General features: G+C 37.0%; 1 protein-coding gene across 5 annotated transcripts in view; it reads left to right on the top strand.

Annotated features, from left to right (window-relative positions):
- NADK2 (NAD kinase 2, mitochondrial) overlaps nt 1-22855 on the top strand; it is a 47109-nt gene that overhangs the window by 12732 nt on the left and 11522 nt on the right. For 2 of the 5 annotated variants that reach the window (XM_064596797.1, XM_064596796.1), the window contains exons 2-9: nt 1556-1644; nt 2745-2833; nt 3718-3799; nt 13687-13770; nt 15563-15699; nt 17089-17167; nt 20007-20072; nt 21405-21500. In XM_064596797.1, coding sequence (XP_064452867.1) covers nt 1556-1644; nt 2745-2833; nt 3718-3799; nt 13687-13770; nt 15563-15699; nt 17089-17167; nt 20007-20072; nt 21405-21500 — 722 coding nt within the window. The remainder of the gene's footprint in view (nt 1-1555; nt 1645-2744; nt 2834-3717; nt 3800-13686; nt 13771-15562; nt 15700-17088; nt 17168-20006; nt 20073-21404; nt 21501-22855) is intronic. The other 3 variants (XM_064596800.1, XM_064596799.1, XM_064596798.1) reach the window with 2 other exon arrangements.

The raw sequence follows: 22855 nt of genomic DNA on the forward strand, positions 1-22855 counted from the left end.
GTTCATTTATATTCAGAAATTCTAGTCTTAAAATAGTTTTTCAAACCTGTTGTATGTTGACTTTTTTAAATTAAATGAAGGATTATCTAATTATGATCTTGGTCACTGCTTTCCTTTAAAAAATATTTTTGATGTTGGTATGATCTGTCTAAATATGAAGCTTATGTCTAGATGTCAAAGTGTTGTACAGATGATCTGATCTAGTGTATCTTTGTGAGTTAACATCTATGTATTAATTATCAAATAGCCAAATGTGTCTTCACCTCCCCTTGAGGAACAAACATTTCCCTTTATTTTTTATTATTTATTTATTTATTTTTTAAAGATTTTATTTTTATTTATTTGACAGAGAAAGACACAGCGAGAGAGGGAACACAAACGGGGAGTAGGAGAGGGAGAAGCAGACTCCCTGCCGAGCAGGGAGCCCGATGTGGGACTCGATCCCAGGACTCCAGGATCATGACCTGAGCCGAAGGCAGTCGCCCAACCAACTGAGCCACCCAGGCGCCCCAAACATTTCCCTTTAGATTATAGAGTGAGGACAAAACTATTTTAAAACTCTTAACCCTATATTCATAAACAAAAAACTGGAAAGGTAGATATCAAAATATTAACATAAACTGTCCTGGGACAATAAGATTATATGTATTTTAAATTTTCTTTATATATGTATCTTCCATGTCTTGTTACTTTGATAAAATTTTTAATATGTAAAATACATATTAAGGATGCTATCTAAAATTTGGTTTTACTTTATAATTCAGTAATAATCTAAAAAGAATATGTTTAAGATTGTATTTTGGACAGGTACTTGAAAAACTGATATTGTGTCATCAAGAGGGAGGGTATAAGGGAAGTTGGAGAAGGAAAGAAATAACATGCTTTTTAATTCTCACATTCACTCTACTGGACAAATTTCCTAGTTGATTAAACGAATATGCATTGAGGATATGTCTGAACTTCTCTCTTAACATTTTACTTTATGGATTATTTCGAAGACATGTAATTTAAAAGGAGAATTATTAATGGTAAAGTAGTGACATTGTAAAAATGTCCTCCAGTGGACTAGGAAAGATAATTCTTGAAGGATATATGTCTTTATATCTAAAAGTTATCCAATTTCAGGGAGCTAACCCGGCCTTTGTTTGGATTGCATGGGGTAAATTCCAAATAGAGTTCATAAATCTGAACAGAAGAGAGCTGCAAATCCAAGTGGAACAAAGGTCATCTAACTGCTTTCTAAAATACTAGTTTGTCTTTGGTCTTCAAGTAACCACATGCGATGTGTTAAAAATCCATTAAAAAACCCTCAAGTTGAAAAATAAGCAAATTTTGAGATCCTGTTAACTACATGATTCAGGAAACTTAATGCTGTATTTGGTATTGAAACCAAATTATGATTTTCTGAAATCAATCTTTCTAGTTCAGTTTAAACTTGTAGTCATAAAAATGTGCCTTAACCCATTATATTTTTATAGGTTTTTTTTAAAGAGATATGTTATAATGTGTAATATATGTCATGTAATGAGACAGAATTTGTTTTATCTTGATACAGCTTGCATTGAAAGGCTCTAGCTACAGTGGACTACTTGAACGACATCATATTCACACCAAAAATGTAGAGCATATTCTAGATAGTTTACGGTAAGTTAATGGGATTGGATCGTTGATGGGCTTTTGTATTCAGGACTTCCAGTTTTTATTTTTACTAGCAGGTGATCCTGAGATTTTTAGTAAAGATTGCCATTATAAAATCATTTTCAGAAAATTATATCTTGGTTAATGGAGTTGATATTATAGTGTTTCTAAGGAAAGTGGTTTTTTTTTTTTTTTAAGATTTTATTTATTTATTTGAGAGAGAATGAGAGACAGAGAGCATGAGAGGGAGGAGGGCAGAGGGAGAAGCAGACCCCCTGCTGAGCAGGGAGCCCGATGCGGGACTCGATCCCGGGACTCCAGGATCATGACCTGAGCCGAAGGCAGTCGCTTAACCAACTGAGCCACCCAGGCTCCCTCTAAGGAAATTTTTATTGTACTCTGAAAATTTCACACATTTTCAGTTAATATTTGGTCTGAGAAGTGCCTTTTCTACAGAGATAATTCTGTATACATTAGGCTTCAACTGTATGTGTAATATTTTATTAAATACTGGATTTTATGGGTGTTCATTAAAATATTCTTTGAATGTCTAAAAATTATCATAGGAACTTCTGTTAATTCTATTAATGCAGTCAGTGAATAAGTTTATATGTATATAAGAGAATCAGTGTGAGAACATGCAAAGTAGAAAGTATTTTAGTCACTCTTTCAGTGTCTGACACTGAATGAATATTTGTTGGATTTAAAATAATGACTGTTTGCTTTTATAATTAAAAAGTGTCTTGAGATGTTACACTTCTTGACCATTTTTGTATTAGTGAATTTTAGCATCAGAGGAATAGAGAAAATGAAATGAAATTCTAATCTATTGATACTGCTATTTGTCAGGGGCAAAAACAAGATGTTTTTGAAGCATGTAGAGATTTCGGATAGTCATTAACTTTCAGTTTATTCATATGCTTCCTGACCATAGTAAATTGGCTATTGTAATTAAATAAATGAAAATGAAGTTAACCTTGCAAAACTAAACATAAATTTGTTTATAAAACAAGTTTGGTTATTTTACATCATTGGAGTAACCTGCCTCAAAACATCCTTCATGTTACTAGTGGACATTTTATATAACTTTTACTTTTTTATCTTAGGAATGAGGGAATTGAGGTTCGTCTAGTAAAGAGGAGAGAATATGATGAAGAGATTGTTCGATGGGCAGACGCTGTCATAGCTGCAGGAGGTAATAGTTTTACAGAGGTAAAGATGTTGGAATACGGAAATGCTCTTTACTATCATTTCCAGATACCTGTGGTCTAGCTGTAATGAAGCCTTCAGAATCCTACCACAAGATGCATTTTGGGATTTTTAGGATAAGATTTAAAATATCTGCTATATATAACATTTCACTTTTTTAGTGAATGATGTTATTTGTGAGGTTCTATGTCTATTTCTGTTTGTATATTTAAGGTGTGCATTTGACTTCAAATATTCAAAAGATGAGTTGTAACTGTATTTTGATTTAGTTATGCCAGTCTTAAAAAAAAAAGCTGAAATTGTTTAAGAGTTCAGTGAGATTAGCTAAGTTCCATCCCACTCTGGCTCCAATATACTTACAGCTATCTTTCCTGAGCTTTATTATTAAGTAAGTGGACATTGTTGTCAAAGCTTTAAATTGATAGCATTTGTTAGAAAAATCTGCACTGGACACTTTTTTGGATGTATTCTCATTAAAATAATGTATGAATTTGGACTGATGTTATGACAGAAGGAAAGAGATTTGGTTAGTAGAATGATAGGATTAGAACAGTGGTTCCCAGCTGGGGGGCTACTACGGGCATCTAACAGGTAGAGGTCATGGATACTGCTGAATATCCTGTAATGCACGGGACAGCCCCCCCCCCCCCGCCCCGGCACCCCCCAACAAAGAATTACCCGGCCTAAAATGTCGGTCTTGCCACTGTTGAGAAATCCCGGATTAGGGATAGTGGGTAGAAAGGAAGTGGAATAGACTGGTGGTCAGCAGGATGGAGTAGGAGTGTGATTGTTAAAACAAAAGGACTTGTGTTCAAAATGATGTTAAAAACTAGTTTTGTAACAAATCTGGTTATGTCTTATGTCCTTTAGGTGATGGCACGATGCTCCTGGCAGCAAGTAAGGTCTTAGATAGACTTAAACCAGTTATTGGAGTAAACACTGATCCAGAACGGTAAGGAAAAACATGTTCTTTTTGTTTGGTATGTGTGTGCTATACATAGTTATTCTTTGCTTTGCATAATATCTATTTCTGATAAGTCTCAAATTTGGGGAGCTCCATATTTTCTCCACCGTAGTCACACTGCTGTGCTCTGTTGCTGCAGGGCATTTACTGTGGTGCATGATGTTTAAGTGGAAGGATCATTGCTCCTGGTTATCATGAATGTTAGAACTGTGTTCCAGAAACATTTTAGAGATCAATTGAGGCATGTACAATTCGTTTCTACTTTCAGTAGAATTTTCTTCTATGTGGTGGTTTTCAAGGACCTAGCTCTCATGTATATATAGCTCAGGCGTGAGAAATAGATACGCGTTTTAGCTACCATTGGTGGTAGAAAATTATGATATGGGATTGACGAGTCTTCACATTGGACTTCCTAGGTAGTCTGGGAGTAGTACCTTTTGGCAGAAGAGACCTGAGCCGTTGACCTACTTGGGTACTGGTGACCTTTTTGTATTGCCAAAGAGGCATGAGTTAATGCCCCGTCTTCTGTCCTTCCTTATGTCTCTCATCTACATTCCTGGTTATGCCTCTGCTGATTTTCTGGGTGACTTCATTGACTTAATGAAGAGACCAAACCCTGTCATCACTTCTTTTTTTCTTTCTTCAGCTTCACTGACGTTTAACATCATTTTGTTCCAGCCACCCATGGCCATGAGCATACCTGGACTTTATGATCATCTAGAATTGCCCCATCTCTCAAATCTTAATTCCACTCTGACCACAGCCTCCTACCTTTAACCGCAGTTTTATTTCCTCAATCCTGCTAAATCTGCCCTTTGGTTTTCAGTGTGTTGAATCCCTCTATTTTCTTAATTTTCCCTCACTTCCTTCACATTCTTGACAAACTTAATTTTCTTTTTTTCTTTCCTTCTTTTTTTCTTCTTCCTTCCTTTCCTTTCCTTTCCTTTCTTTTCCTTTCTTCCTTTCTTTCCTTCCTCCCTCCCCTCCCCTCCCCACCCCTCCCCTCCCCTTCACTCCCCCCTTTAGAGAGGGAGTGCACATGTGAGGAGGAGGAGAGGGAGAGACAGGCTCCATGCCTAGTGCAGAGCCCATGCGGGGCTCCATCTCACAACTGAGCCAAATCAAGAATTGGATGCTTAACCAACTGAGCCACCCAGGCACCCCTCTTGACAAATTTCTTAAACATTTTGTACCACTGTCTTTCTGCTCAATCCTACATCAGTCTGTCATCCTTTTTATTCCTTCATCAGCGCTGCTGAGGCCATCTGGGGGGAAAAAAATAGAAACTTAAGCTTGATGGCTTGTTTGGGCCCAAATTTACTTCCAGTTTGTCATTTCTAGCACTTAGAACTAGATCCTCAGAGTTAAAAAAAAAAAAAACTTTCTGTGTGGCTCAGGTCTTCGTTTTTGTTTTTTTTTTTTTAAGATTTTATTTATTTATTTGACAGAGACAGCAAGAGAGGGAACACAAGCAGGGGGAGAGGGAGAAGAAGGCTTCCCATGGGGCTCAAGCCCAGGACCCTGGGATCATGACCTGAGCCGAAGGCAGACACTTAACAACTCAGCCACCCAGGCACCCCAGGCTCAGGTCTTCCTCTCTCTTCTGTATTCTCTGCACTAGCTACTTCAAGGTTATTTTAACTTCTGTATGCTTCTTGCTTTCCTTACCCTTCCTCCTTCAGCATTTGCCTTCTCTTTCCTCATAAAGGAAATGGAAATCATTGGACTTTGCAACTTTTCCCTGGCTTTGAAACAGAATTTTGTTCTGTTATTTGTTCCCTTTCTTCCCCTCTCTCCAACATGCTTCCTTTGAGGCTATAAACTTGTTCAGGACTATCCTCTTTTAAGAAAATTTAATAAATCCTTTACCCTGTGTCTCTCTCTTGGCTGTTACTCTTTTTCTTCATCTCTATCCCCAAGCTTGGGATCTCCACTTCCTTAAGTTACTGTTTTGCCATCTTTGCTGTCTTTTCTGGATTTCCTCCAACTGGTTCATTGACATTCTTTTTGCCTTACCAGTAATGTCCTGGTTACTGAACTTACTGAACATTTCAGTCCTTGTCTTACTTGATTTCTGGGAAATTTTTGCTCCTTGGTTGTATCTGTACTTTGCCATTTATGACATTCCCCCCACCCCTGATCTTCTTCCTATTCTGGTGGCTACTTCTTTGTCTCTTTTGAAGGATGTTATATTAAGTCACTGCTTAAATAATGGTGTTTTCACATATTATCTTCTGGGCCATCTTTCTCAAACTTTTCTCTCTCTTAACTTTTTATACTGTTTCCAGTATTAATTAATTAATATTAATATTAATATCTGTAGTTGAACTTAAATCCTGGTGACTCCAAAATATTTATAGCCAACATTGATCTTGCTTCCACTCTTATCCTTATTTACATTCTCTTCCCACTGCAGCCAGTCATCATTTTATGAAAGTTTGATAACATTATGTGACTTCTCTGCTCAGAATTTTATGGTGGCTCCCCATCTAACCCAGGATAAAATCTAATTCTTTACTCTGACTAGGGGGACCAATGCACCTTGGTTTGCCAGGGACTTTCCTAGTTTTAGCATTGAAAGTTTCATATCCTGGGAAAATTGTCAGTCCCAGCCAAACTGGGACAGTTGGTCACCTTAACAATGACATACAAGACACTACATTTTCTGGTCCCTGACTATTCGGTGTCCTTTTCTCCTGTTATTTTTCTCTTCATGCTATTCTAGCCATACTGTCCTAAGTATCCAGTGGCATTAAAAATGTAACCTGTCTGGCTGGCTCAGTCTTAGAGCATGGGACTCTTAATCTCAGGGTCATGAGTTTAATTAAAGTCCTACGTTGGGCATGGAGCCTACTTAAAAAAAAAAAAAAAAAAAGACAACATGTCTACAAATGAACCTGTTTCCTTTCCCTTCCTCTACCGTACTTGATGAATGGAATCATAATCTGTGCTGAAGCTGGAACCACTTGCCCCTCACCCCTTTTATCACATCGGTCTATGGCTCTAGCGCTAAGTTCTTGGGATCTTACCTTTGAGTCCATCTCTTGCCATCCTCACTGCTACCAAACATAGGCCTTTATAATTTGTTGTTTAAATTACTGTAATAACTTCCAGTCTTGCTCGTTCCAATCCACCCATTACACTTTATCTTCATGGTCTTTCCGAAGTACAAATCTGATGGTATCTACTTCTAAATTAAAATCTTTTAGGGTTTTTCCATGACCTTCAGAATACATTGCCAATTCCTTAGTATAATAGTATGATCTTTCACCATCTGTTGCCTATTTGCTTTTTAAGTTTCACTGATCCTCATTTACTCGTAGGCACTATACTTTCTTCAGTTAAGAAAAAATTACTGAAGTCCCTCTAGGAACAGCTAGGATTCTTCTTAAGGCTGTTTTTTGGTTTTCTTGGTTTTTTTTTTTTGAATTGCATTTTTTGCCCAGTTTTGTTGAGCTATAACTGACATACAGACTGCATAAATTGAAGGTGTACTGCATAATAACTTACACCTGATGTGAAATAACCACAGTAAACTTAGTTAACATTTATCCTCTTATAGAGATATGAAAAAAAAAGTGTTTGTTTTTTTTTTGTGATGAGAGCTCTTAGGATCTACTCTTAATAACTCAAATATACAGAAGTATTAATTACAGTCCTTCTGTTGAATTGTTACAACCCAGTGTTGGAAGTTTTTACCTTTGACCACCTTCACTCAATTCCTCCACCACCCACTCTGATGGCTGTCCTTAAGAGCAAATGTCAGGTATGAGCATCTGCTAATACCATGGGTGGAGGCTTTTCCTCTGGTGAGGAGGTTTGTTGATACTTAAAACAGTAGGATGTGAAAGAATAAGGGAAAGAGTTCTCCAGAAGGTGCATATCATTTTCATGCCTTTATACATGCTTTTGCCTACAGTGCCCTTATACCACTTACTCAGTTGTGTAGTTGTGTAAATTGTTCATTGAAGACTGGTGCCTCTCCTGGGCTCTGACTATAATTTTCTATAGAGCATATTTTCTGCTTGGTTGTTGTCTCTTCCATTAGACTATAAATTTCTATGAAGTATAAAATCCTATAAAGTATAGGATTGTATTTTAACTCCTCTGTCACTGTTACAGTATTATACCTAGTCCATAAACAACCTTTGAAATGAGTGATTAAATGATCTTAGGGAGTAGGGCTAGGATCCCAACCTAGATGAGTAAATATTACTTGAGTATAATTGAGATCATTCATTCAATAATTATTTTTTGATTGCCTTCAGTGTTGATGTGTTTATATTTTAGAACTTCTTTTTTTTTTTTTGACATTTCCTTTCGATTTTTATTTTCATTTCAACAACCTCACTAGGTGACACTCCTCATTTTCTAGAGGAGAACAGAATGACAACCTGCCTTGTCCTTGGTGACACAGGTGACAGAAGAAACAGCAGAAATTCAAGCAAATCCATCTCCCCCTCCCCCCATTGTCGGTGAGGCGCAGCGCTGGCCGCGGGCTGGGCTGGTGCCTCCCACGGGCCTGGTCCTGCATGCGCTGGTGGGCCGGAGGGTTCGCCCCTCACGCCAGCATGGAGTCGCCTTGATGAGGTGGCTGTGAGTGATTTTATGACAACTCCGGTTGGTTTCCAAGTGGCCATGTTATCTCTGGGCTCTACTCCATGGATCTGTGGTTCAATGATACACTTCGAGGTCTCTGGGCACTTTTTCACTCAAGTACAGGCCACAGGGCTGTTGGAATTAATCAGCCAATCTGAGGCCACCGGAGATTGTGGCCCAGTGCAAAGACTGATTTGGGAGAAGGGAGTGAGCCCATTTCACACCTCACTTAAAAATGTCACCTTTCCTACCGAATGCTTGTGGCTGTTAGCGGCTATCTGTTCTATCGACCGCCATAGAAGCAGGTGCTCGAGGCCCCAGAGTTCTGGCCAGTTGTAACCCGAGTTTCCAGACCAGTGCTGTGCCTTCTTACATTTTGTTCGTGTTTGCGAGATTTGTTTTTCTGGGGCCATGAGGCCATTTTAAGTCCCTGAGGTTTAATCCAAGGCAGTGGTAAGTGTGTTTGTTTTATGTTACTGGGAATAATTTTTGGCCATGTCACATTGCTGTTATTTTTGCTTGTTTTTGAGAATTGGGAAGTAGAGGGATATTTGAAGTGAAGGAACAAAAGAATCAGAAGAAAAGACCAGTCTTTTTTCCTCTGTGATTTTCAACCTTTTTACTTTGCTTCAGAGGGTTCCCAGTTCTAGGGGCAAAGCCAGGGAACAAGCATGATGCTGCCCAGCACCCAGGTGCCTGGCTCAGAAACCTCCCTTTGCAGCCTCCGTGCAACGGGTCCTCACCTGTTGCTCCTCCGTGTGCTGAAGGCTTGGCAGTCCCCAGGCGGAGCGTGGCCAGGCCAGACTCTCAGGCTCTTCGGAGTCTTCATTAGATGTCTTTTTTTCTTCCTATGATTTTAGTAAATCTGGAAACTTAGGAATCATTAAAATAAAATTGTAACTTACTGATTGTCATTCAAAGAGCTACTAATGGTTGGTGAGACTTTGGGTCCAGCAGGCAGGACGGGCCTCATAAAGAGCAGAGAACACGTACCCAGCTTTTTTGATCAACACCTTTTTAGGTCAAAAGCACCTCATGATTTTGTGTGCTTTTCTTTTTTTTTTTTCAATTTATAAAAAGATTTTATTTATTTATTTATTTATTTATTTATTCTTATGTTAATCCCCATACATTACATCATTAGTTTTAGATGTAGTGTTCCACGATTCATTGTTTGTGCATAACACCCAGTGCTCCATGCAGAATGTGCCCTCCTCAATACCCACCACCAGGCTAACCCATCCTCCCACCCCCCCTCCCCTCTAGAACCCTCAGTTTGTTTTTCAGAGTCCATCGTCTCTCATGGTTCGTCTACCCCTCCGATTTCCCCCCCTTCATTCTTCCCTTCCTGCTACCTTCTTCTTCTTTTTTTTTTTCTTAACATATATTGCATTATTTGTTTCAGAGGTACAGATCTGAGAGTCAACAATCTTGCACAATTCACAGCACTTACCAGAGCATATACCCTCCCCAGTCAGTGTCTATTACCCAGTCACCCATTCTCTCCCACCCCATCCCCCACTCCAGCAACCCTCAGTTTGTTTCCTGAGATTAAGAATTCCTCATATCAGTGAGATTATATGATACATGTCTTTCTCTGTTTGACTTATTTCACTCAACATAATACCCTCCAGTTCCATCCACGTCATTGCAAATGGCAAGATCTCATTCCTTTTGATGGCTGCATAATATTCCATTGTGTGTGTGTGTGTGTATATATATATATATATACCACATCTTCTTTATCCATTCATCTGTTGATGGACATCTTGCCTCTTTCACAGTTTGGCTATTGTGGACATTGCTGCTATAAACATCGGGGTGCACGTACCCTTTCGGATCCCTACTTTTGTATCTTTGGGGTAAATACCCAGTAGTGCAATTGCTGGATCATATGGTAGCTCTATTTTCAACTTTTTGAGGAACCTCCATACTGTTTTCCAGAGTGGCTGCACCAGCTTGCATTCCCACCAACAATGTAGGAGGGTTCCCCTTCCTCCGCATCCCTGCCAACATCTGTCGTTTCCTGACTTGTTAATTTTAGCCATTCTGACTGGTGTGAGGTGGTATCTCATTGAGGTTTTGATTTGGATTTCCCTGATGCTGAGCGATATTGAGCACTTTTTCATGTGTCTGTTGGCCATTTGGATGTCTTCTTTGGAAAAATGTCTGTTCATGTCTTCTGCCCATTTCTTGATTGGATTCTTTGTTCTTTGGGTGTTGAGTTTGATGAGTTCTTTATAGATTTTGGATACTAGCCCTTTATCTGATATGTCATTTGCAAATATCTTCTCCCATTCTGTCGGTTGTCTTTTGGTTTTGTTGACTGTTTCCTTTGCTTTGCAAAAGCTTTTTATCTTGATTAAGTCCCAATAGTTTATTTTTGCCCTTGCTTCCCTTGCCTTCGGCGATGTTTCTAGGAAGAAGTTGCTTCGGCTGAGGTCAAAGAGGTTGCTGCCTGTGTTCTCCTTTAGGATTTTGATGGACTCCTGTCTCACATTTAGGTTTTTCAACCATTTGGAGTCTATTTTTGTGTGTGGTGTAAGGAAATGGTCCAGTTTCATTCTTCTGCATGTGGCTGTCCAATTTTCCCAACACCATTTGTTGAAGAGACTGTCTTTTTTCCATTGGACATTCTTTCCTGCTTTGTCAAAGATGAGTTGACCATAGAGTTGAGGGTCCATTTCTGGGCTTTCTTTTCTGTTCCATTGATCTATGTGTCTGTTTTTGTGCCAGTACCATACTGTCTTGATGATGACAGCTTTGTAATAGAGCTTGAAGTCCGGAAGTGTGATGCTGCCAGCTTTGCTTTTCTTTTTCAACATTCCTCTGGCTATTCGGGGTCTTTTCCAGTTCCATACAAATTTTAGGATTATTTGTTCCATTTCTTTGAAAAAAGTGGATGGTATTTTGATGGGGATTGCATTGAATGTGTAGATTGCTCTAGGTAGCATTGACATCTTCACAATATTTGTTCTTCCAATCCATGAGCATGGAACGTTTTTCCATTTCTTTGTGTCTTCCTCAATTTCTTTCATGAGTATTTTATAGTTTTCTGAGTACAGATCCTTTGTCTCTTTGGTTAGATTTATACCTAGGTATCTTACGGTTTTGGGTGCAATTGTAAATGGGATCGACTCCTTAATTTCTCTTTCTTCTGTCTTGTTGGTGTATAGGAATGCCTATATTTTAGAACTTCTTAATGGCATAATTTTATATCAAGAGATTCTTTAGTGATCACATTTTATATAGTTTGTTGAAATACATTTTCCTTCAAAAAGCTGGCTTAATACTCCTGTAAACTTGTGGGAATTTTGAAACTGGTAAGCAGGCAATAGAAGAGTAGGCTTTAGAAGTCCTTTGGTTTTTCTTCTTGTCTCCAGGCCAACAGTGTATTAAGCCTCCTAGCTTGTTTGGTAATTCAGGTTGCTTGACTTCTTTTTCTTAAGTACTCTGGTGACTCAGAAGCCTTAAATAAGCCCAGAAGTTAATGTTCAACTTAAATTTCCTCTCCTCTATATTAGTTATCAAATGCTGCATAACAAATCAGACCAGAACTTAAGGGCTTAAACAATAATAATCATTTATTATTTCTCATGGCTTCTGTGTATCTGGAATTCAGGAGCTTGGCTGGGTGGTTTGGCTTGAGCTCTCTCATGAGGTTATAGTAAGCAGGGGCTGCAGGCACCTGAAGGCTTGACTTGGGCTGGAGGATACCCTTTTAAGATGGTTCACTTACATGGACTCATCTAAATTAAATATATAACTTCAGTTTGTCTTGTCTGTATTCTGCATTCAGTTTATTGAACCCAATAATTATGACACTTGAATGCTTAATAATTAAAATGGGATAGAAGGCATGTGGTAGCTAGCCTCCAAGGTAGCTGCCTAGCATTCACACCTTTATGTGGTTCTCTCCCTGCTTCTGTATTCAATCAGGGCTGGCCTGTGTGACCAGTAGAATATGGTATGACAGTGTGTGGATTCCAAGGCCAGGTCATAAATGGTATTACAGCTTCTGTATTAGTCTCTTGGATTGTTCATTCTGGGGTAAGTCAGCTGGCATGATGTGAGGATATTCAAGCAGCCCTTTGGAGAGGCTTTCATGGGGAAGAATTGAGGCATCTTGCAAATAGCTCACACCAATTTGCCAGCCTGTGAGTGAGCCACATTGAAAGTGAATCCTTCAGGCCAAGTCAAGTCTTCAGGTGCTGACAGCCCTGGCTGAGATCTGACTCTAATCTCCTGAGAGATTGTTCTCTCTTGGGTGTTGTAGACCTGTATTTGACCCTAGCAGGTATTTTTTATCAAATGACTGTTGATACCCTCTATATACTTAGCATCGTGTAAAAGTGTTGCAGTGAATATAAAAATTAAAAAACTTAGGCAGGGCCTAGTCTTAATTTCAGTGTTGATTCTCACAGATAAAGAAATTGATCTATCACGACTTTGTAAAAGCTTTTTTTCTGCTCTTCACGCTTATAAGTTAATGTATAGTTATTAAGAGTTTGTTTTGCCAAGTCTCCTCTCAACCTTTCCTTCAAGATCAAAGCATCATGTAAATGATAATGATTGAACTTTCTGGACACCTTTGGGTGTTAGATGCTATGTTCTCTCATCTTCCTATATCAGCTATAGGCAATGTTAACACTTTGTAATTTGCAATTAAAAAAAAAATTGTCTATGTCAAGCTCTTAACTTCCTGAAGGAAGTTCACCCATATATATTTTTTGAATAAATGAAGGATTGGATTGGATTAGCTTTATGATTTCTCTTTATGACTTAGAATGTCTTAAATGATATTTAAAAGGGATTTATGGTTTACTTTCACATATAGTGTGATTCCTCAGAATAACCTTTTGAGATTAGTGGTTTTATCACCCTTTTAGAGATGAGAAAGCTGACGCTAAAGTGACTTGCCCACAGTTTATAGTTAAATCATTTAAAGATAGGGTGGAAATACCACTATACTGTTAGATAATTTTGTAGGGTAATCAATTGGTGGCAAATGTGCTGTTATTTTTAGTTTCACTGTGATGTGGAAACTTCAGTAGTGTGTATGATGGCATTGAAGCTGGATGTAAAACCACTATTTCTATTTGGTCTTTTTGTCTTAACTGAAAGTACAGAAAATTTTGTTGCAAAAAAAATGAAGTATAGAACAGAAATTTATAAAGTTTCATGTCTGGTTTTTGTAGTTTAGTGATACCTTTTGAATTAAGTTTTTTCTTTTTTCCTTTTTCTTCCCTTTACACACTACAAATCTCTTATGAAAGGTCTGAGGGTCATTTATGTCTTCCTGTTCGATACACACATTCCTTCCCAGAAGCCTTACAGAAGTTCTATCGTGGTGAGTTCAGGTAGGAATTTCTTACAATTGTTTTATAAATATCTTTATGTGCCATTAGAAATGCTATTGGACAGAACAAGTTAGATAATATTTGGCTTAGTGTATAGTTATGTATTACTCTATGGCTACTGTTATTAGCTGAGTCATCCACACCTCTACCTTTCTTCTAGTCCAACAGGAACTGTGTAGAAAAACCCTGACAAAAGCCACTTGGCCTGTAACCCAACTGCAAGTAGAGGGATTTTCTCCATCAGTGAACTAGAGGCCATGTTTCTATTTTCTTAATGTTGTTACATGTTCTTAGCAGTTTGGTAGAAAGCTAGTTAAAACTATTGGCTAAAAGTAAGTGTTCAAATTCACTGAGATTTTATATTTTTATCCTCCTCTCCCATCCAGAATGGCTGAGGGTTGGATTTACTCCACCATTCTGAGGTTCCTGGTATCTTTTATTTTACATATTAAGTGTTTCTTAAGTAGGGGGATGTTTTGTCATACTTCTTTCACTTAATTTGTTCAGTAGTCAGGCTATCCTGAAAAGAGAAGAGTGGAGGGAGGAGCTGAGATGGGGTTGGTGATTATAGTAGAGAGAGCCAAGTTGGATGACTTTTTATTTCCTGACTTGGACTAGATTTTTATTGTTTGAGAAAGCTTTGTTTTTTTGTGAAATTGTATTAAATCTTGATTTCTGGAATCATTAGTAATGATTCTAGTTTCTGGTTGTTTCAGAAGTTTGGCACCTCTACAAATGTCCAGTTTATAGCTATCAAGTGGGAGTATATTTTTATATACTAATCTAGCAGAATCTGTCCCACTGGCTTTTTGACATCAGTTTTTGGTTTTGAAATCAATTATACCTAATTTTTTTCCTTCTATCAAAAACGTCATTTAAGTTTTAGGTGTAATCTTAAATGTTAAAAAATTTGTCATTGATTTCTTTTTTTTTTTTTTTTTTTTTAAGATTTTATTTATTTGACAGAGAGAGACACAGCGAGAGGGAACACAAGCAGGGGGAGTGAGAGAGGGAGAAGCAGGCTTCCCACCGAGCAGGGAGCCCGATGCGGGGCTCGATCCCAGGACTCTGGGATCGTGACCCGAGCTGAAGGCAGACGCTTAACGACTGAGCCACCCAGGCGCCCCTGATTTCTTTTTTATTGCAAAAAAAATAATCATTATAGAACTCTAGGAGAGGGAGTTTTGTCTAACCACCTTAACACAATATTGTTTTATCACAGTGGTTTTCTTTGTTTTTTTTGGGTTTTTTGTTTTGTTTTTGCATGTTATGCTTTTGTATGAGCGAAACACAACTGTATCTTAGTATCTTAGATTTAATGGATACTTGATATAGAATTTGACTTTGATTCAAGTTATGTGGGAGATTTTGTACAAATACATTAGATATTTCTATTATTTCTGAAAAGAGAACTAAATCTTTGACTTTGTCTTTGAGGAGGAACCTGTAGGTTTTAGGTGTTTCTGGTATAATTTGTGGAATAACTAGGTTTTTATTTTTTTAAAGATTTTATTTATTTATTTGAGAGAGAGAGAATGAGACAGAGCACATGAGAGGGGGGAGGGTCAGAGGGAGAAGCAGACTCCCTGCTGAGTAGGGAGCCCGATGCGGGACTCGATCCAGGGACTCCAGGATCATGACCTGAGCTGAAGGCAGTTGCTTAACCAACTGAGCCACCCAGGCACCCAATAACTAGGTTTTTAATATGAATTTTTTAATTTGGTGAAATTATAATGCCTCATCCTAAGTTTACTTTATCTTAACATATTTGCTTTTCCTTCACTCTTCTAAGGTGGTTATGGAGGCAGCGAATCAGGTTGTACCTTGAAGGGACTGGCATAAACCCTGTTCCTGTGGACCTCCACGAACAGCAGCTAAGTTTGAATCAACATAGCAGAGCCTTCAACATTGAAAGAGTTCATGATGAAAGTAGGTAGATTGGGAATTAGATGTGTTTGGGCAGTATTTAACTTCTTGTTCCTTTGATTTCTAATTTATATAAGTGATAATTTACAATTATTTGGGGATTTTAGTGCTACTGACCACATTTAAGAAAATACAGTGAACTACTTGAGGTGTAAAATGTAATATGACTAGATACAGAAATAAGAAATAAGCATACTTCTAAAAGAAATGTGTTCTAGGATGGGTTTGAAAACATGAAATATGAAAGAATTATAAAATATCTAAGAGAATAGTTGATATTTAAGGAAGGATTCTTGGCTTTAATCTTTAAAATGTCAAGAGAAAGGCAGTAGAAATGACCTAATCTATAGATTTCTTAATAATTATACATTTGTATAGCCATATTTAAATATATCTATCATAGTTATAGTTGTTGGTTAAAATCTTTTTGTTGGGAAATTTTGCATTGCAGCCTTAAGATTTGTGTTCCAGACATCTCTGTAAGCTGCTAAGAGAATATCAGTATAAGGTGATATGCAGCTTTTTTTTTTTTTTTAGTAAGTGTTAAGGTGAATTCTCAGTTTTGTGGATTATAATTTAGCCATATTTTCCCAGTAATTTTAAGGCTTTCATGCTACAGGAAGACCCCAAGAGATATACTAAATATCTGTGGACTGTATAAAAAGGTATTTTTTTCCTCCTGTGTTTCATTTCTTGGCTAAACCTATCAGGAAAAGCTACCTTTACGTATCTGCTTTGTTTTTGTCTTATCTCATGATTTTCAGAGTTTTTCATGGTGATTTATAGCTTTATAGGTTGGGCTGTTCTTAAACTATGTGTTCGTGTCATATCTTAAAGATTTTAAATTTTTAGTTGGAAATATTACTTTATCCCTAGCCAAAAGAATTTATTGCTATCACCGGAGATGTTCAAGATTTGGCTCTGAAATTCATTGGCTTTATAAGAAAGCTATAGATTGGTATTCAGAGATTCAGTGATCTCTAATATATAACCGATTTGGTTTCCAATATGAGCCATGTGTGTAATTTGCTGCTGAAATCCAAAGTGGCTCCTGTGGAAGTACTTGATTATTTCCATGTCTGAAGCTCTCAGAAATTAAGTGTGACAATAAGAATCTTATGAGGTGGATAAGTATATTTCATCACTCTTAAAATATTGTTTCAAGAAGAATTAAGGTTTATTTTGGTGAGCGAGAGAGGCTTCTTTGGAGATATGTTAGGTGATTTTGAGGTTCATTATGAACACTCTAAATATGAGATTTAACTTCTATGTTAATAATGTTAAAGTACGGATTCTATTGAAACAAAAGTATGAATATTTTAATATTTTATAAAATTTAAATCCTAACATTTCTAAAATTTAAACAAGTTGTTTTTCTTTTCATTACTACAGGACCTGAGGCTTCAGGACCCCAGCTTTTGCCAGTGAGGGCACTAAATGAAGTCTTCATCGGGGAGAGTCTATCATCCAGGTACTTTTAAACCTGTATTCTTGAGTTTGGAATTTAATGTTTTAGTATTTTTTAGATATTTATTTGATTTCTGCATCCTAAGAATTATGAATAATTAATATGGTATAAGTGATAGAAATGAATTATTTAATATTTCCAAAACCTTCTCACACATTTATAATACATGTTAAGAAGAGAGAAGGTTCTATGAGCAAAAAAGTTTGTGAAACCCTAGGTTAAACAAAGTTATTCAGGTTCCATTACTACAGAGCCTTTAATCTATCATATAGGTGCTTTATAAATGTTTAAGAGAATGATATACTAGGCATACATTTGCAGTGGTTATAAAACTTTTATAGACAGTCCATATTAAAACTTCCTAATTACCTTAATAATGTCACTTAAGGCTGATTTGTTTGCTTATTTTTATCCAGGATCCAGTTAAGGATTATGCATTGCATTTGGCCATCATGGCCCTTTAGAATTAAGAATCGTTCTTTAGTCCCACCCCTGTTTTGTCATTCCTGATATTAATATTTTTGAATAAGCTAGTTGGTTTGCAGAATATCCCTTGTTTTAGATTTGTGTGATTTTCTTTTTTCTCTGCATGATAAGATTCAGACTAAACACTTTTGGCAGGAATACTACTTGGTGGTAATTGTATCCCTTATGCAACATCATAAGTCAAGTGTATTGACAGTTTAAGATTTGTAAAAAAAAAAAAAAAAAAAAAGATTTGTAATCATTATTAGCAAAAACTAAGGTTAATAAAGTTCTTCAGTAGGAGTATAAAAGTATAGTATGGTTTTATTACTGATGAATTCTGTTTTGTGGGTGTTGAATATAATTTAGCCTTAAATGGTCAGCAGAATTTTTTTCAAAACTTTCATGTGATATTAGTTACCAGTTATAAAATGACTGCCATAATGTAAAGTTAATTAAACTCTTGGTTGCCATTTAGAACTTGCCTTCTCATTTTTGTAGATGTAAGTAAATTAGGGATGGAAAATTAGAGATGAGTCTCTGTCCCACGTGGCTGCTGTCAGAACCGTGTGCCCCTTTGAGGTCATGTAGTTGATTCCCTAGTTTACTGAGAGTTCCATATATTCTGAAATTCTGATTGTTGACCTGTCTTTTCATAAGTTTAATTATGATGAGAAATATTTGTCTTAATTAAAAGATACCCATGTTTTAGCCAATGACTAATTCAGATAGTACTGAAAAGAACAAAGCCTGATTGAGTAGAATGCCTTGAACAATCTTTTTCAGTTGTAATTATTTTGATTAATGTAATTTTAAATTCAGCAAAATGTATTGTGTACCTGCTACGTGCTATATGCAGGTCACTAAGGATGTAAAGATAAGTAAGATAAAGATAGAAGTAGCATCTTATTTTTTTGGAGGGTGGTAAAATACATAATTTTAAAAAGTATTTAAAGGTAAAATTCTTTGAAGGCATCAAAAGTATATTCTTTAAAGAACATAAAGTGTAAATACATTTATTTTAACGTAGTAATAAGACTCATGCTACACATAAAATGTTTTCTTTTGCTCTATATCAAGTTTGAAGTAATATGGAAATGAATAATGGATACTTGGTGACAGAGAAGGCAGGAAATGTAATTCTAATTAGTGGTATAATCTAATCATGATTACTAAAAACATAAGGCAGAGAGCAGCAACTTTAAATGAAATTGGAGAGTGTCTACATTAGAAGACAAATGAAATCTTGCCATTTGCAACAACATGGATAGACCCAGAGGGTATTATACTAAGTGAAATAAGTCCAAGACAATTACCATGTGATTTCACTCATTTGTGGATTTTAAGAAACAAAACAAATAGAAAAAAGAGAAAAAAGCAGACTTAAATACAGAGAACAAATTGGTGGTTGCCAGAGGGGGCAGGGGGTTGGGTGAATAGAGGGGATTAAGAGTATACTTATCTTGATAAGCGCTGAGGGATATACATAATTGTTGAGTTACTATATTGCATACCTGAAACTAATATAACACTCTATGTTAATTAAGCTTGAATAAAAAATAATAAAATAGATGGCAAAGGTAAAAATGTTTTGAGAGTTTATGCCGATTCTAGAGAAGCCATTTAATGGCTTATGTTATTGTTTGTGTATTTTAAAGGTTATAACTTCCGAGAGATTCTACTAGTGAGTGTTGCTTTGTAATTTGTACTTACTAAAAATCAAATAACTTATAAAAGGAGGAAAACTGGGATCGATTGACAGACTTCTGGGAATTCAGTGAAGTCCCACTAGATTTTAGATTGTTTTTTTCTGTGGCAGCAGTGATTTGGTTGGTTTATCTCCTAAATAATGTCTGATGCTGCTGCTTTTTGTGTTGAGCCTCACCTTATATCCTTACTAAGATAAGGACAGTAGTGCTTCTGATGCTATTGAGAAAGTTTTCACTATAGGAGGTATTAGAACTTATTTTTAAGGAATCTATGACATAGACCCTTAGAAAGGAAATGAATACTTACTGGATGCCTGCTATGTGTCAGGCTTTATGAATATTGTGTATATTACCACATTACATGCTCATAGCAACCCTGTGAGAAAAGTAGTTGTATGTATCAGTGAAAAAGTTGAGATTTGGAGAGTTCACATAACTTGCCCATGGTCCTATCATTAGTTAGCATCAGAACTATCATTGTATACCCAGTATTTCTGATTCCAGATCCTGTATTGAGGCTTCACTATGCCCTGAAAACCCTGAAAACTTAAGGGCTTTGCTTGGAAAATATGAAGTGCAGCAATATTATTCCTGCCTCATTTATAATGTTCTTAGATTTAAGAACATTTTAAAAGCCCAATTTTTTTTTCTTTTCTATTCTAACCTAGAATGTCTTATTCTTGGGCTGTAGCAGTGGACAATTTAAGAAGAAGTATACCCACTCTAAAGGGACTGTGAGTTTTATTGCTGCCTTAAAAAAATAATTTCCCTGAAACAAAAATTCTGAGTTGACTAATCTTGATAAACCTGCATGTGAGAATGACACTAAATTTGCTCATTGTTTTGGGCTCAACACCCCTCACCTGACTATACTTTTCTTCCTCTCCACCTGTTTCTCTTCTATCCCCACTTACCTCTAATCTCATTTGTTTCTATGTGATTCTAGCATAATAGCAGCCATTCCTATAGAGTTGACTGGCTTGTCTGAATGTAATAGGCTCCTAATACGCCTAAAATTCCTAATTTTCTAGGAAGATATAACAAAGCTATGAAATAGATTCAATGTAAATATAAGGCCTGCTATCTTTTATGAAGAATGGTGACTTCAGAGAAAACACGAAAAGGAGTTGTGCCATGTAAAACCTTTACAGATTGAGTTTGGCAGGAGAATTGAGGGTTAAGAGATAAATTATCCATTGAGTGTTAGTGTTTGCAAGCATGTCTAATAATTGTCGTTATTGGAAAAGCTATATTGAGTTTAACTTTTTTATTTGCTGGACAAAAATAACCCAGTGTTGATCAATGACACCATTATTTAAGATATAGTTTTACAAAATAAAATAGGCTTTCACAGGTTTCAAGAGTTTTTTTTTTTTTTTAATAATTGCAAATTTATATGTTCATGCAGTTAAAGAACAGTGTCATTTTTGCTGGTGTCAGAAAACCCATTTGATTTCATATTTATGAACTACTCTAAGAAACAGAAATCTTTAAAGAAATTACAGTTCTAGTTTTATTCCTAGTTTTGTCTACTGATGCAGTACCGTTTGAGAATTTTCTTTAGAACGTGATCTTAGCTTACTATCAGTTCAAAAGGCACATTAGTATATAACTTAAACAAGTTGAGCAGAAACTGTTGGCAACTTGAAGGGTTAGATACAGACTTGGAGCTATCAAGGACTACCTACTGAGAATGAAACTCACCTAAGAACGGTATTTTCTTTTTGAATTGTGAAATAAGGCTCTGTATGTGTTAGATTCCATAAAAACAGTAGAGGTTATGGTAGGTAAAAATTTACCAGGAGCCCTTGTTTGAAATGTTAAAATATTGATAGAAAGGACCATATGGATCAGAGAGGGATGGAGATACACAGATTTTTTTTTTTTTTTTTTAACTTTTTCACTTAGTATTGGTATTAGCATCATGGTGTGCGTGCCTACTAAGTCAGGTATGTCTAAGTCAAGCTGGCCCACTTAGATTTCATTAGTTCTGAAGAAACGATATTTGTCTTACTTACTGTGAGCCATAAGTTCAGCAAATCCAGTTTTATATTCTCAATTCATAGGGCTTCCTACTATGAGATTTCAGTTGATGATGGTCCATGGGAAAAACAGAAGAGTTCAGGGCTCAATTTGTGTACTGGAACAGGATCAAAGGCCTGGTGAGTAACTTGGGATGTTGCTTATTGACTTTGTGAAATATTTTAAGTAACGTAATGTACTCGAGGCTGCACATCGGTGTATCTAAAGCCTCTGATATGCAATAGGTAGCCTGGTGGTGTTATGTTGGTTGGCTCACTTTCTGCTTTACTCATCAGTTGGGTCCAGAAGTCCTGCCTTGACTTTGTAGATTGGAGCTGTAGCCTGGATTTGGTCGTTATTTAGCCTATTGCACTAGGTTTGTAAAGAGAAAAAAAGAAAATGAGAAATGTTTTGGGGGACTGTATGGTTTTTTTTTTTTAAATGAAAAATATTTTAAATAATAGTAAAGAAATGAAAACAAGTACAATAACAATAGCAAACGTCCTGGAGGTTTGTGTGGCAAAGGCCGAACTGGAGATAACTTGGGCTCCTGTATCTTGCTTACCCTCTCACTTCTCTCTGGGTAATTGCTGCTGCTTAGTCATATACATGCAGACGCCTCCCAGACTTTCATCCATAGCTCTCGTCTCCTGAGCACAAACTCCTACCCTAAAATGACCTACTAGAGAGAGTGTAGACCTACTAGAGAATAGGATCGCTGTTACCCCAAGTTCATGCTCTAGAGAAAAAACCTTACTCCCCTAATCCTTGCTCTTAACTTTTGAGTCTCCCTATTCTCCCCTTTACACATACCAGTCTCTGAATCCTGCCAGTCACATTTCTGAAGTCCTTGCCCCTCTTTTTCATTTTCTCCTATTTCTTTGGTCCAGACCTTCATCTTTTTTTTTTTTTTTTTAAAGATTTTATTTATTTATTTGACAGAGAGAGATAGCAAGAGCAGGAACAGAAGCAGGGGGAGTGGGAGAGGGAGAAGCAGGCTTCCCGTGGAGCAGGGAGCCCGATGCGGGACTCGATCCCAGGACCCTGGGACCATGACCTGAGCCGAAGGCAGACGCTTAATGACTGAGCCACCCAGGCGCCCCCAGATCTTCATCTTTTTAGTGAATATTCTTTGTGCCTCATCCTTTATTCTAAAGGCTGTCATCCATTCTACCAACAGAGTAATATTTCTAAAATGTAGATAAATTTGGCTGTATCCCTTCTGTGCTGTAAAAGTTTAGTTTACTCCTGACTATGTTGATTACTCAGTCTGTATAAGACCCTTTAAATAGGACCTAAGGAACCTTCCCAGCCTATTGCTGCCCTACACTCACCCACCAGCACACCAGGGACACTGCAGGCTACTTGGAATGCTCAGCACAACGTGTTCTCTCTGGGCTTTTTGTTTTTGCTCAGTGCAACTTCTTCCTTCATTGAATGCCTGAACATTCTCCGCTTTCCATCCCCTGGCTGAAAATCCAATCTTCAGATGTCA

Source organism: Mirounga angustirostris, unplaced genomic scaffold (assembly GCF_029215605.1).
Source record: "Mirounga angustirostris isolate CCGP_5_RB_7025 unplaced genomic scaffold, mMirAng1.0.hap1 SCAF_7, whole genome shotgun sequence".
Taxonomy (NCBI): domain Eukaryota; kingdom Metazoa; phylum Chordata; class Mammalia; order Carnivora; family Phocidae; genus Mirounga; species Mirounga angustirostris.